Raw genomic sequence first — 13,334 nt, 5'->3', positions numbered from 1 at the left:
TTTCAGCATGCAAGTGTCTGCCACTGATATTGCTGATCATTTTTTCATCTGCTGTATGTCCAAAGGCTGCAAACAAAATAAATGTTTACCTATACAGTGTTACATCTTTGTTTTATTCATCATTACACTGGTGTTTGAGTGCGAAAAGTTAGGTGTGAATGTGGTCTTCAATATTTTATTTCAGTTTCTTTGTTAAGAGAAAAAGACACTTGAAAACTTTTTGTACGATGGGTATTTGGGCCCGTCTATTGATAAAAATTGTCTTTGTATAATAATGTTATTTATTTATTTGATTGGTGTTTTACGCCGTACTCAAGAATATTTCACTTATACGACCAGCATTATGATGGGAGAAAAAATGTCATAAATGAGGATGTAACACATGCTTAATAGAAATATTTCCTCTAGAATTAGGTCTTTTCAGCTAACAGAAATGTTCAACCTGGAGTTTGGTCATATTTACATTTCATATATTCATAAATATTACAGGTATCACAATTCAGATTAAATCAAATCAAACAGTGTCACAACAGTATTATGCACAGGCCCCAAATATCCACCATACAAAAGTTTTTACAAATACTATTTTCTCCTGAAACCCCCCAAAAAATTGAAAAGAAATATTAAAGGCCATATTTGCAAATTAGTTTTCACGCTCTTTCATCTGATATTGGCATCTTTTTGTTTGTTTGTTTTTTTCTGGTTGAAGGTCATTACTTGTACGGTATGGATTCCCTACAGCCAGTCAGGTTTTATCACTCTCACTGGATACCGTCAAAAGTCGCAGGGTGTAAGTAAGTACCTAACCTCAATAACTCGCTGGCTCGTTCATTAAAGCAAACAAGCGTGCATTCGTTTTTTATAGACTGACACGTTTCCTACGTTATACGAATGTGTTCCTCTATTGAAACTTCTACTCAAATGTACTAAGATAAAACTTCTATGTCTTACAGTTCTTTCATATCTGATCTAATCTTTCATACTCCTCGCCTCCCACTTTAGACAAAAGGATTTACTGGCCTAATTTAATTGAAAGCACTTTAAGGGACAGTATCTCAAGATATAGCATCAGCCTGAAAATTCAGTCTTTTAACCTCAGGTAACTGAACCAAATTGAAGAAAAACGTGAATAAATGAATACAGATTTTTTTGGACAGAGTGTTCAATCCTCTTTCCACTGATGCTTACTTAGTTTTCATTCCCTTTAACTCTAACTAAATTAAATCGTCTTTTGTATCACCATTACCGACAAAATTTCATGTTATTTACCATCATCTGTAGGTCTTTATTCATCATCACTATCATCACCTTCATCCTATTCATCAGCCAAGGTTATATACGTATTTCCATCACCAATATGATGAACCAGGGCTAACAATATATTCATTTCCATCGTCAACCTTGTTTAGAGTTTTTACCTGTTTTTTGGTTATTGTGATTGGTCGATTCATAATGATCCACGTGACGACCTCGTGACATGGTGGGAATGTGATGGAGCCCTCGTACGTCATGTACAATTTTGTTGAGGGCAGTAACCGATGAAGAGGAAGTGTTTTCAGCAGCTGTTCGTCTCCTACGTGAAGAAAGAGATCAACATAACTACACGGTAAATCTCAACTGTTTTGTTTAACTCGGCGCAAAACGTAAAAGTAGGTCTTCTGACAAAAATCTACAATATCATCGCCTTAATAAACTAATATTGAAATGTTGTTGCACAAGTAAAATCTATACTGATAATAAACTGTTACACCAAAGTTATTAAAGGACGATGGAGATTGCCACATGGAAAAATTGCCAGGTACTTGATAAACCCCCCTGACGTAAAGCCGCAGTCGATTGACCGAAGCTGGAATTGCGAGTCAGTCCTCTGAGAAGTTCTACCACACTTGCATGTAATATGAACACTTATGTTTGTACGAGTTGTTCCCCTTGTATTGTAAATATGAGAAAGATGCTTGCGGTATGTTTGTAACGTGCCCTACTTTATTTATATTTACTGTATGTGACATATGCTTTTGTGTTGAGCGAAAATGTTGATCTTACACAACATTAGGAGTGAAGCAGAAACAAAATTTTGTAGCAATGTGTATGCGGGCATGGAAGACGGATGAGGACGCGTCCCGTGCCTAGCGCGAGAGCGGTACTGTCCTCGTGTCGAGACCCACGACACGACAAAAGTACCATTCCCGTGCGATTTGCTCCGTCCTCGTGATGTTCTCATTCGGCCTCCACATGGGACAGTGTATTCCAAAGAGGTAATATTTCCGTGACGCTATAGTACAGAATATTTTACATGCAAATATAGCATGCCTGACATGTTTGTTGTGTTCTGCACCAAAATTCTGTGGGTGAGTTTTTTTTTTTTTTAATTTCTGACCTTCATGACCTCATAATAGGATTCGTACAAAAGCTTTTATTAAAAAACCATCAGGAGTATTTATATGAAACTGTCTTCTGCCGTAGTAAATAATTCTACTAATTCAGCTGACGCGATGTTAGAAATTTTGACTGTTTAATGTCTTAGGAAGGGTACCAGAGGGAAATAACTATCAAAACAGATTAAACTGTGTATTCCAAAAAAAAAAAACAGTTCATAACTGATTGAAATACGATAATAAAATTTGACCACCTCCCGACGAAATCATCCTTACTTCTTTTTGCAAACATTTCTATCATAAAATTATTTCAGATTTCCGCTGCTCGCCGTAACGTTTGCTCAGCTTAGGTCATTAACCACATAAAGCTGCAATGTAGAGTAAGGCCATCATGAAACCGCAATGTAGAGTAAGGCCATTATCCAGCCGCAAGGTTTTGTTTATGGATTTGCCATCCAAATTCATAAGGTTTTATATAACAGTGGAGACAGGTACCAGGGAAGCGATAAGGAAATGACTCCAGATCTGCTCAGTAAAACTGGATTTACTTTTATCATCAGTGGACAACCACAGTTACCAGTAATGTATTTTATTCATTCATTTGCATAAACTGTGTCTCTGGCTCCTGTAAAGCAGTCGACAATGTGTTGTTGCATATCGTAGTTAAACGCTCACAAAGAGCAAAAGCTCGAGTAAATGGGAAAACTGGGTAGGTTGCTATCAGTTACCTTTAAAACGCACTTTTTTCGCAACTTTGGCAATGGCACTAAATTCTCCTTTGGCAGTGTCGTTGCTCTGAAAAGTAAACAAACTGATGGATGCAGCGAAACAAATTTCCGATAAATCATCAAGGGCTTCTGTAAGAGAGACGGGAATAGATTTGATTATTGATAACACGATATGAAATTATTGAAATAAATGAGGCATTACTTTTATGGATTATTCATCCTGCACAATGAAGTCCTGTTTTTTTCATTGGCGTTAGTTATTACTTCTATTATCCGAGGTTTGTTTGGTTTGGGATTATCAGAGACGGCCCCTTACCTGCGCAAACACTGCCAGGGCAGCTAGGCCATGTGGAGACCTCACCGCTGCTGATATGTTCGAGTATAAATCTTCATTGAAGGCTAGAAATTGAATCTAAAAAAACAGAAAAGCCGGTCTTCTTTTGTAACAAAGGTCATTTGGGGGTGGGTGGGGTGGAGCGGGGTTTAATACAGGGCGTTGCGTAACACACTGGTGGCCTGGGTCATTTCGTAATAAAACCATGCACTTGGGATGTTAATCTTGCAATTTATCAGTGGAGTAACGTCCTGGTTAAACAAAGACGGCGCTTGTAAAACGCCACGCGATTCATAAACACCGTCAGAGGGACTGAAGGATAAAGTTTAATATTCAAGACAGTCGCATCTCTTTCTTGTGGACGCTTTGCTCCGAAATACATAATATCTAAAGCTCCATGACTTATGGTATTTCACTTAACCACCCAACAGAACAAATTATCTGTCTTGAGTTTTCCAGAATTACACGGTTAAATGTACTGAGGGCAACAGACATTTCATAAATAGTTTTTGGATGCTAAAGGTGTCATCAGATTTGTGTAGGTCTAAAAACCCTATGTGTTATGATACAAGAAAAAATGCTTGAAAAAAAATTTGAGCTTTTACACAATTCACCTTCAAAACCAATTGCCAGAAATAAATAGTTAACGACAAATATTAGCTAAAAGTGCGTGAATGTAATGAAAACTTATCAATCCGTCTAAATCATTCTTAAGCGATTTCTGTTGTTAACAGATAACAGAGTGCAACAAAACACTTTAAGTATTTGAAAGTTTAGAACACAACTATAGATGATTTGCGCGTCTAAAAGCATAAGGCCATTACTTAGATTGTCGAAAAGAATTGGAAAGGAAGTAAACAACAGACTCATTTAACCCTGATTTATCAGATGCCATTCGGTGTACAACTGTAACTGTTTGAAAGGATTCAGCAACCTGATTGCAAATCTTTGTATCGGAGTGGATTATTGTTTCCTCGCTTTTTTTTTTTTTTTTTTGCAGCATATATGGTTTCCTTTTGTACGGGCCGTGTGTAACACCAGAAAATACGGTAAATGAGAACAGCCAAGACAAATAAACGTTTAAGTTACGACTACCTTATTAAAACAGGTTTTATATTGAGATGACAGCTTCTTCATCTTCAAAAGCTACCGGGAAGATAAAATGTTTTTAGTATTATTATTATTATTGTTGTTGTTGTTGTTGTTGTTGTTATTATTATTATTATTAATAATAATAATAATAATAATAATTTATTTGTTTTTCTGTTGTAATTATGTTGATTTTGTGATTACAAACGTATATTTTGACATGTGAAAACTTACAGATGTGAAACATGTAGCTTTCTAAAGATCATTTCCCTTTCCCCAGATTTTCTATAATTCATATGCCCTGACGTGGCGTGTTCGAAGTCTTTCCACGCCGGTTCCGCTAGAATGTCACGTCAGACACCATGTCAGTCACGTTTCCTTTCACCCACAGACCTCAGGGCCATCAAATACAAGATATATTCTAAAGCATAACATAAAACGCTAATCAAATCTATATATGAATATCATTTCTTCCCAATTCATTTCCATCTTTCCGGTCTAATCTATGCCATGTGTGGATTCATTAGTGGAATGGTTGCCAATAAACGCTGACAGGAAAACCAAATCACCCCTTAATAGTTCTGTATACCCGCTGTGAGAGATATTTACCTGTCCAAGGGCGACTCCCTTTCAGTCGCATGATGTTCGCGGTTTTCTCTAATGAAGCGACAATTGCGGCGTTTTATCGACCCTCTAGCCCAACAGAACAATACATAACTTTTTTTTTGAAGAATATATGACTGCCTATATCGTTTGAACTGGCACTCCACCGATTATAATTGTTTTAATCATCACACATTTACGCAAGGTGACCTGCAATACCTCAAGCTATATTTTTGTCGGAAGTAGAGTGTGAATACAGACGATTTTTATGCAAGCTTACATAAATAATTTAACATAAAAATAACAAAAAGGAAACAGTTTCTAATTACGTCTTATTTCACTTACAATTTCTGGAACGGTTTGAAATGTAGCTTTGCTTTACCTCTTTTAAAGGGGAAAGTAGCTTTATAGCCGTAAAAAGTTATATGACAGTAGTTTTTTTTACTTGTGGCCTATATTCACCTCTGTAAATTCACTCGTCCTCACTACTTAAGCTGTGGCTGACTCTAAACCTTGTTTCTGACACTGCAATATTTGAAATTGTTTCCATGCCTTATTATAACATAACCTTCGTAAACGAAATTTATTTTATCTTTTCCATCTGTGTGACGTCACAGATGTGTGGCTTAAGATTTCCATGTTAGAAAATTCTTTTGGGAATAAACAATGTAATCTGTTCGCAGAGACAGTAGCAAAGGCTTTGTTATTGCGTGGAGTTTGATGTAACTGCATGGGGTCTAGCTAGACGAAACAAATTACTCTCAAGGAACATTGTGCAGCATGCCACTTGTTTATGAACAATTATGACGTCACCGGATTCATCACCTGAGTTTAAAAACAAGATGAAGGGGTTTAAAAACAATATTCTATCTTCATTTTCTTAGCAATATTATGAATGCCTGACGTATCCATGTTTAGAACTAGTGGTGCCACGTATCACTGTCGAAAGGCAATATTGAATGACATTACAGATGGCTGAATATAGGGGACAAGTTAAAAGAAACAGACTAATGCAAATGGTCACACGTCTCAAATGTTCCTTACCTCGACAGGAAAGGCTTTGCTTCCCACCGTGTGCTCGGAGCCCTTTGAGGCTTCACTTCCGAAGTGAATCTTTACTTCGTATATCCTATATTTATAGGCCAGTGGTCCGCCGTGGAGGAACACTGGGTCGTCCTCCATCAGTCGTACTGAGAGATCATGACCTGTATTGATTACTGTGACACTGACCTGGACGAAGACAATGAAAATAATCCCTGCAGAACTAATGTAATGTTGACCTGGACAAAACTTACAGTCACAACAAAACTGTTTCTGTACGTTAGCTTGGACAACACTTACAGTACCAGCCACGACAAAACTGTTTCTGTACGCTAACCTTGACAAACCTTACAGCGCCAGTCACGACAGAACTGTTTCTGTACGCTAACCTGGATGAAACCTATAGTACCACCCACAACAAAACTGTTTCTGTACTCTAACCTGGACAAAAATTAGAGCACCAGTAGACAAAAAGAGTTAAAGAAACTCTTAAAAGTGAATATTTATAGCATGGCTCCTTTCAATACATGAGGAAACGGTGTCCCAATGTCTTGAGGTGGGAATTCTGTAAAAAAAAAATTTTCATGTTTTGACATGTCTACTCGCCCATTCACTACCATATAGAATTGTCATCTCCCTTGATACCACAGACATGCCAGAAATTTAACTAGAATAAACTACTTAAATGTTACGGCGTACCCTTCAGAAAATGAACACAAACTCTTTCAAGCGTTTGAAAGGGTATCTTTCTAACAAGGCTGAACACTGTTAATTGCCATTTGGCGCATTACAAGGTTAATTTCCCCTTACCTCTGATTCCCATGTTGCTGGGAAATTTGGTAATGAAAGACGCTTCCATGTGAACGCCTATTCAAATCTTGGGAGGAAATTTGCATTTGCATTATTTATGTGAGGAAGTTAATTCGCTGCACTTACACAGAAGTTATTTGCCATATAACGAGAGCTGAAGTCATTCAGGACGTCATGCGTCAATTGACGACCAAACAGCTTGACGTTCTCAGAATGATTCCGTGACTCACCTTTTTTCTATCCACCTGAACAGGGGCTAGAGAAGGATCGAAGACCAACACTTTGGGATTAATGTTGACGGGTGATTGGTACTTCCCTTTGCTGCATAATCTCCATTCTGAATTGAGCAAACCCCAATAATCCGGACCTGTTAAAAGCAAGGAATTAACGATAAAACTAAAACCTGAAAATTATCACCTGGCGGATTTTCCTTTTCAATTTTCATTGCTTGTTTCACACAATACAGAAAATTATTGATCCATCAGGGATTTCTGTGTTGATTGGATTATCGTTTTACTGTTTGACCAACTATCTCGTTTGCCACTCCATTGACCCATTGCTTTTGACTTCGTGTGATTAAATCGCAGCTTGACAAATTCATTTATTGTATTTCTTCCACATTTAATGGATTTTGAACTCTTGTCTTAATTGCCTGACGAATGAATTGATTAATTGATTACAAGGCAGAAGAATAATGACTGATTAAGCTTCGGCATTATGTTCAATATTGTAACCGGAACTCATTAACGAATCTGTGAGCCTTTTCCACCTCGACTGATGATGGCAAACGTTCTCCTTTCGCAATCAATAAACAAAAATTTCTACTACTATTTTATCTATGGCGTGTCCAATCGCCCATACCAGACTACCATTTCTTAGATGAATCCATCACAGTGATTACAAGGTTGCTAAACAGAAACATATCTTAAGTCTTGGATCGTGTAATAATGAAAACAATAATCTATCTACAAAGTCAATTTTGAACGCCTACCGATTACTGACTTCTTTCCCAGGCTAATTAGAAGAGCCTTTCATTGGCGGCGGTCTGGCAAGAGGCTTAGACTCAATCACGTATACCGAGTCTCGGGAAATTGCTTATACACTTCATACAGAGGTGAAGCCTCTGTTTCCAGACTGTCACAACAGTGAACAGCTTCGTCCAGTACTAAACCAGACATATTTTGTGTGTCAGAGTTATATACGGTAACATGTCACACCTTACTTTGAAGAACCACTGTTCTACCATATGTATATTACTTAGAGTAGTTTGGGTTTGATCAAACGTCCCCGTTTGCCCTAGCAGTCCGTTAACGTCGGCGTTCATGTACTTGATCGGATAATCGACTATGTGCATCATAACGTGCCATATAACGACTGATGTGCTTTTTATTAATAAATGCAACTGAACATTTCGGCAATTTATCCACGGAAGAAGAATTATTGAGATGGATTCGTGATTGGATTTCAAACCTCGTTTCCGGGGTATGAGGTTTGATGATGCCGCGAAACTCGTTCAAGATCCTTCTTATGTGCTGTTCTGTACAGATCTCTACCCGACATTTTTAGCTGAGTTCAGTTGTCTCCCCCTATCGCTGACATTTATAGTTAATATGTTTTTATTCCATCTTTAATGTCGTTTAGTGCTGCTGGTGTTTGGGAGTTGAGGATGGATTGGTATATATATATATATATATATATATATATATATATATATATATATATATATTGTTATATATTGTTCCGGTTACAATATTGAACACCAGCAGCACTAAACGACATTAAAGATGGAATAAAAACATATTAACTATAAATGTCAGCGATATATATATATATATATATATATGAAAACCAATGCTCAAAGAAGCAAACAATAGATTAGACTAATCGAAAAACTAATATTACACATTATTTACCCCACAAACAACACACACGGTCAGGTAAGTTAAACATGTTAACTTTATAAACTGCTATAACCGCCATCTGACTTTTTTCTTTAAAGTTCAAACATCAATAATGCACGTTGGGTAAGACGCTCGAGAGTGACCAGGACAAGAAAGTCCGTTTTTCGTTTTTGAAAAACGACTGGTTAATTGATTGATTAGGACAGGATTAACATCCGACATCATCAGTCATTCAGCCAGATCAGACTCACCAGTCAGTCGGCTGAGAGAAACCCCTGAGATGCTTTTCGTCTAACCGCAGTTTTTTCACAAGGGCGCATACACCTCAATGCTTTTCTCCGCACATTTGGTCGTGTTTTTTCCCCCTCCCCTTGTAATCTGCATCGCTTGGCCGTGTTTTTACACAGTCTGCCCTTCCGAGCGGTCTGTATTTGCCTGCTGACCTTACACTGATAGATGATTATATCTTCAAGACTAGCCCAACTCGAGACAAGCAGACGTATAAGATATGATCACGGTCCGAGACGATCGTATACATTAGTGAGGAGTAACACGTGACTATTGATTTGACCGGTCGGCGTTTTTAAGACAGTTTGCGTGCGACAGTCCCTCACAGGGGCCCAGGACCTTCGCCGATCCTGTAGACTTTTAAATGTAGAGAAGAGAGTTAAAGTACAGCCCACTGCCCCTCTCTCCGAAACCTTTAATTCTCCACCACTGATTGAAAGATGGAGCCGGCTTAGTGTGCCTTTTGAAAACCAAGCACACATTAGCAGACATGTCACGCCCTTATTGAAATCGAATCTTCACAGAAAAAGTATCGATCCCACGCTACCCACTTTTGTTAAACAACGATTTCAACACCATTCACACAACTGTGGACATTTACTGCTTTTTCCGTTGCTTAAAACCTTATCATTCCGAGTCAGGTCAGTATCGACCGGGTTTGCCCTCTGGGAAGAATGACAGAAGATCGTTCCCTGGACATAAGCCTACCTCCCCCTGTCATTCAAGGGGAGGGGAAGAGGAGTTAGTGGTAAGTCCCCACGTCGGTTATAATCTCTTTTCCAACATTTTGTTTCAATCCAGAAGACAAAAAGTGGCTAAAAGGCAGCTTAGGAATCAAACCACAAGTATTCAATCAACTAAAAGGTGTGTTGATAGATTGCAGCGTGATCACAAGTTCGTCTCCAGTAGTGGCAATGGCAAATTTGTCTGAGTACCGAATCACCAATAGTTCCAGATTATATCATTAAAAGAATGCATAAGCACACAACCAAGCGCCAAATTATTGAAGTATGTCTTCTCATCCACTGTTACAACTAGAAATTACCGCTGACATTAGCCCCAGGTGGTTGTTTCAAATCCCCTTTTTATACTGGGTTGGTGGAGTATTACAGCCGCTGAGGCAACCTATGATAAACCTTACACGAATTCACGCCATGTCAGACAAGTCCTTTCTAAATGACGGGAAAAATCCACAGATGGCGCCTGTTTTGAACTGCAGACATCGTTTAGAAAGGACTTATCGGACATGGCGTGAATCGGGGTATGGGTTATCAAGGATGCCACTGTGTCTGTATTACTCCGCCAGCCCAGTGTAATAAAAGGAGTTGAAACAGCTAACCGGGGCTACACTGGCATTTGAAAGAAAATACTTTAACGCTGCAGTTGATACTCTCTTATCTTAATATACAGTTTGCACATACCTGTATTAAGATAGTTGTCTTACCACACAGCTCAACGTTTTAGTGATAAAATTATATCAAACTATGTGGAACAAACATGACATGAGCCTAATCCATAACTTACACGCGACAAGTTCTTCTTTCTAATATTAAATATAGAAACAACTTACACGCATTAGCACTTAGTCTTTTTTGTTTTTATTTTTTTACTTTAACCAGCATTCCTTTCTTCTGCTTGGCTAATTCACTGCGCAACATTGCTTCACGTTGTAACTCTAGGAATCACGTCTTTTTATACGGAATTACATTCGGGCAGGAATTCATCCAAAAATGACTTCATGATAAATACGTTACATATAAACGTCGCAACGAGTGATAGACATGATCAGCCAAAGGTCATCATAATGAGATACGGGAACATATATCAGATAAACGCCAAAGGTGTTGTCTGTATTAGGTCTATGTACTTCATAAAACGTTACGGTTCTCCTGTCTACTGGCACACAGGCCAAGTCTTAATTATGTGGTCCGTTCGAATGCGGTCAGCTTTGATGAGGTTGAGTGATGTAGTCTCTGTCCAAACATACTGAACAAGGCTGTATCAGACAGAGCATTACCCATCCATCCGGCTGTCGTAGAGTTTAAGCCAATATTCCCAAGTTAAGGAAAGCCTGAAATCAAACAACTAAGCATATTTCCCTCCCGAGGTAGATACGTCTCCCGTGTTTCTTGGTGAGCCAACGTTGTGGCCAAAGCGAAATGTTTACAGGCAGCTGGCGGGGTTCAAGCCCTCAGTGTCTATGGGGTGCAGAAAATCGTTTATATTTCTGCTAACTGGACCTCTCCTGAGTCCAGCTATACAAACCAGCCTCTTATGTGACTTGCTGTGATGTCTCTGTGGATCAATTATCTCAGACACTCCAGGGAGCTCAACGCCGTGCTTTGGATACAGCGGGTAAACCCTCCATGCCCCTCTGCTAGTCTATGTTGTCAACAAGAAGCAGAGCTGTATAACCCTGACTCATGTATATTCAACGCCACTCCAAGCTGAAGTATTTAAACGTCGTGGTAATATATTCCGAATATTCAAACGCAAATTAAAAAGACTTGGCACGTAGGGCCAACTGAGCTGGCTACTTTAATTATACAGTACCTATACGTAAATGGAAGAAGGAAACCGATTTACATAAGTTCATTTGCTAAAACTACATCTCAAAACCCAATCATGGACCAGACCTGTCTTACAAGATTTACCGCGTCTGATTCTGTTATCCCAGTCTATTTCTTTGCTTCTATATCAAACAGGAAATATGCGGTATGGTAGTGGCCTGGTAGAATAAAAGTTGATCTTGTTGCGACATAACTTGATACTGTAAAACTAGGTGAGCAGTTCAAGCCCTTCAAGGGAGTCGAGGTTTAGAGGATTTTCTTTTTGATACAATGAGATCTCCCGGATGTTTCTGACGTGCTTGGTTCTCAGGAAATCTCAGGATGTTTTGAGTTTGTCACGGTGCCTGTGTACTGCTGGAATACTATGACATTTACAAGATTTTCGCACGACGTCTTCACTTTATATCTGGACATGCCAGTGCCCGTAAGCTGTCTAATTGACGGGGTTATTATTAGGGGATATCACATTAATGTCGGAAAGGAAGTTTTATAATGTCAGCAGACGCGATATCTGGCGTTTTACGTCAGAGCAAACTCAACGCACAATGGACTGTCTCAGCGGATGATAAGTAGTGGTGAAATGTACTCTATTACCGGCGACTGGGTATGTAAGATTCACCCTGTAGTCACGAACTGCTACAATCGTGTCAACGTAATTAATGTTATGACTGATACCGAGAGTTTACTTTATCATCAATTCCTTTAAATATATAGCTATAATCTGTTACAAAGGACCCACTGTAATGTGACATCTAGTCGTGTGGATAATAGTAGGTTAAACAAAGATGAGAAAGATTTGTCAGACAACATGAGATATTTTCCCATGAAACATTTCATTTTTCCACGAGCTTCTTCTGCCTAACTGCTTATGAAGGAAGGTGTTTAAGGTGGACCATTTAGACTTCCATGGCCTCTATCGCCCTCTGACTCAGGAGCCTCTCACCAATGCGGTCGAGTCCAACTAATGCTGGTTTCCTCCCCAGTGGTAAGCGAGAAGGTCTGCCAGCACCAGTGGTGGTGGGTTTCCCAAGGCATCTATTCGATTTCCTCCTAACATAATGCTGGTCAGCTTAGTGTAAGTAAAATATCCTTGGGTATGGCGTAAAACACCTATCAATTAAACAAATCATTTAATCTTCTAGGATCATCGCACGTAACCTAATTAGGAACATTTATTAACTTATTATTTTATTGATTTCAGATTTACGCTGCAGTAGAGAACATATACAACGGCGGTTAGCATTATACTGGGACGAAACTCACGACCATCCACAGGGTGCTGACAAACCTTTCCAAGTGCTGTTCAGGAATACACTCAAGGCTTGGGTATATGCTACCTTATCATTCCCATCTGATGTCAATCTGACATAGTCCCTCTAATCCAGAGTTAAACCTTTTTAACCTGCTTTCTGTCAGCTTTCCCTAACACCTCTCTCGACAGATGTATTCTACAGACTATGTAGCGGGTACCAGAGTGTTAAGACGGCGTTGCTTTATCGTGTGCTTCTTAGTCCATTAAAACAGTTTACTTTGCTCGTCGTGTTATGTTCCGGAATCATCAGACCACTGTCCTTGGACACTCCTCTATATATGGT

General features: G+C 38.9%; 1 protein-coding gene across 2 annotated transcripts in view; it reads right to left on the bottom strand.

Annotated features, from left to right (window-relative positions):
* Window positions 1–13,334, bottom strand: part of LOC135474002 (carbonic anhydrase-related protein 10-like) — a 51,769-nt gene that overhangs the window by 3,885 nt on the left and 34,550 nt on the right. For both annotated transcript variants that reach the window (XM_064753979.1, XM_064753978.1), the window contains exons 3-7: window positions 7,211–7,347; window positions 6,174–6,359; window positions 3,420–3,515; window positions 3,104–3,170; window positions 1,419–1,573 (exon numbers count right to left, since the gene is read on the bottom strand). In XM_064753979.1, coding sequence (XP_064610049.1) covers window positions 1,419–1,573; window positions 3,104–3,170; window positions 3,420–3,515; window positions 6,174–6,359; window positions 7,211–7,347 — 641 coding nt within the window. The remainder of the gene's footprint in view (window positions 1–1,418; window positions 1,574–3,103; window positions 3,171–3,419; window positions 3,516–6,173; window positions 6,360–7,210; window positions 7,348–13,334) is intronic.

The sequence above is a fragment of the Liolophura sinensis genome, chromosome 8 (assembly GCF_032854445.1).
Source record: "Liolophura sinensis isolate JHLJ2023 chromosome 8, CUHK_Ljap_v2, whole genome shotgun sequence".
Lineage (NCBI taxonomy): Eukaryota > Metazoa > Mollusca > Polyplacophora > Chitonida > Chitonidae > Liolophura > Liolophura sinensis.
Note: the sequence above shows the minus strand (reverse complement) of the source record. Positions and strands in the feature narration are given on the sequence as shown.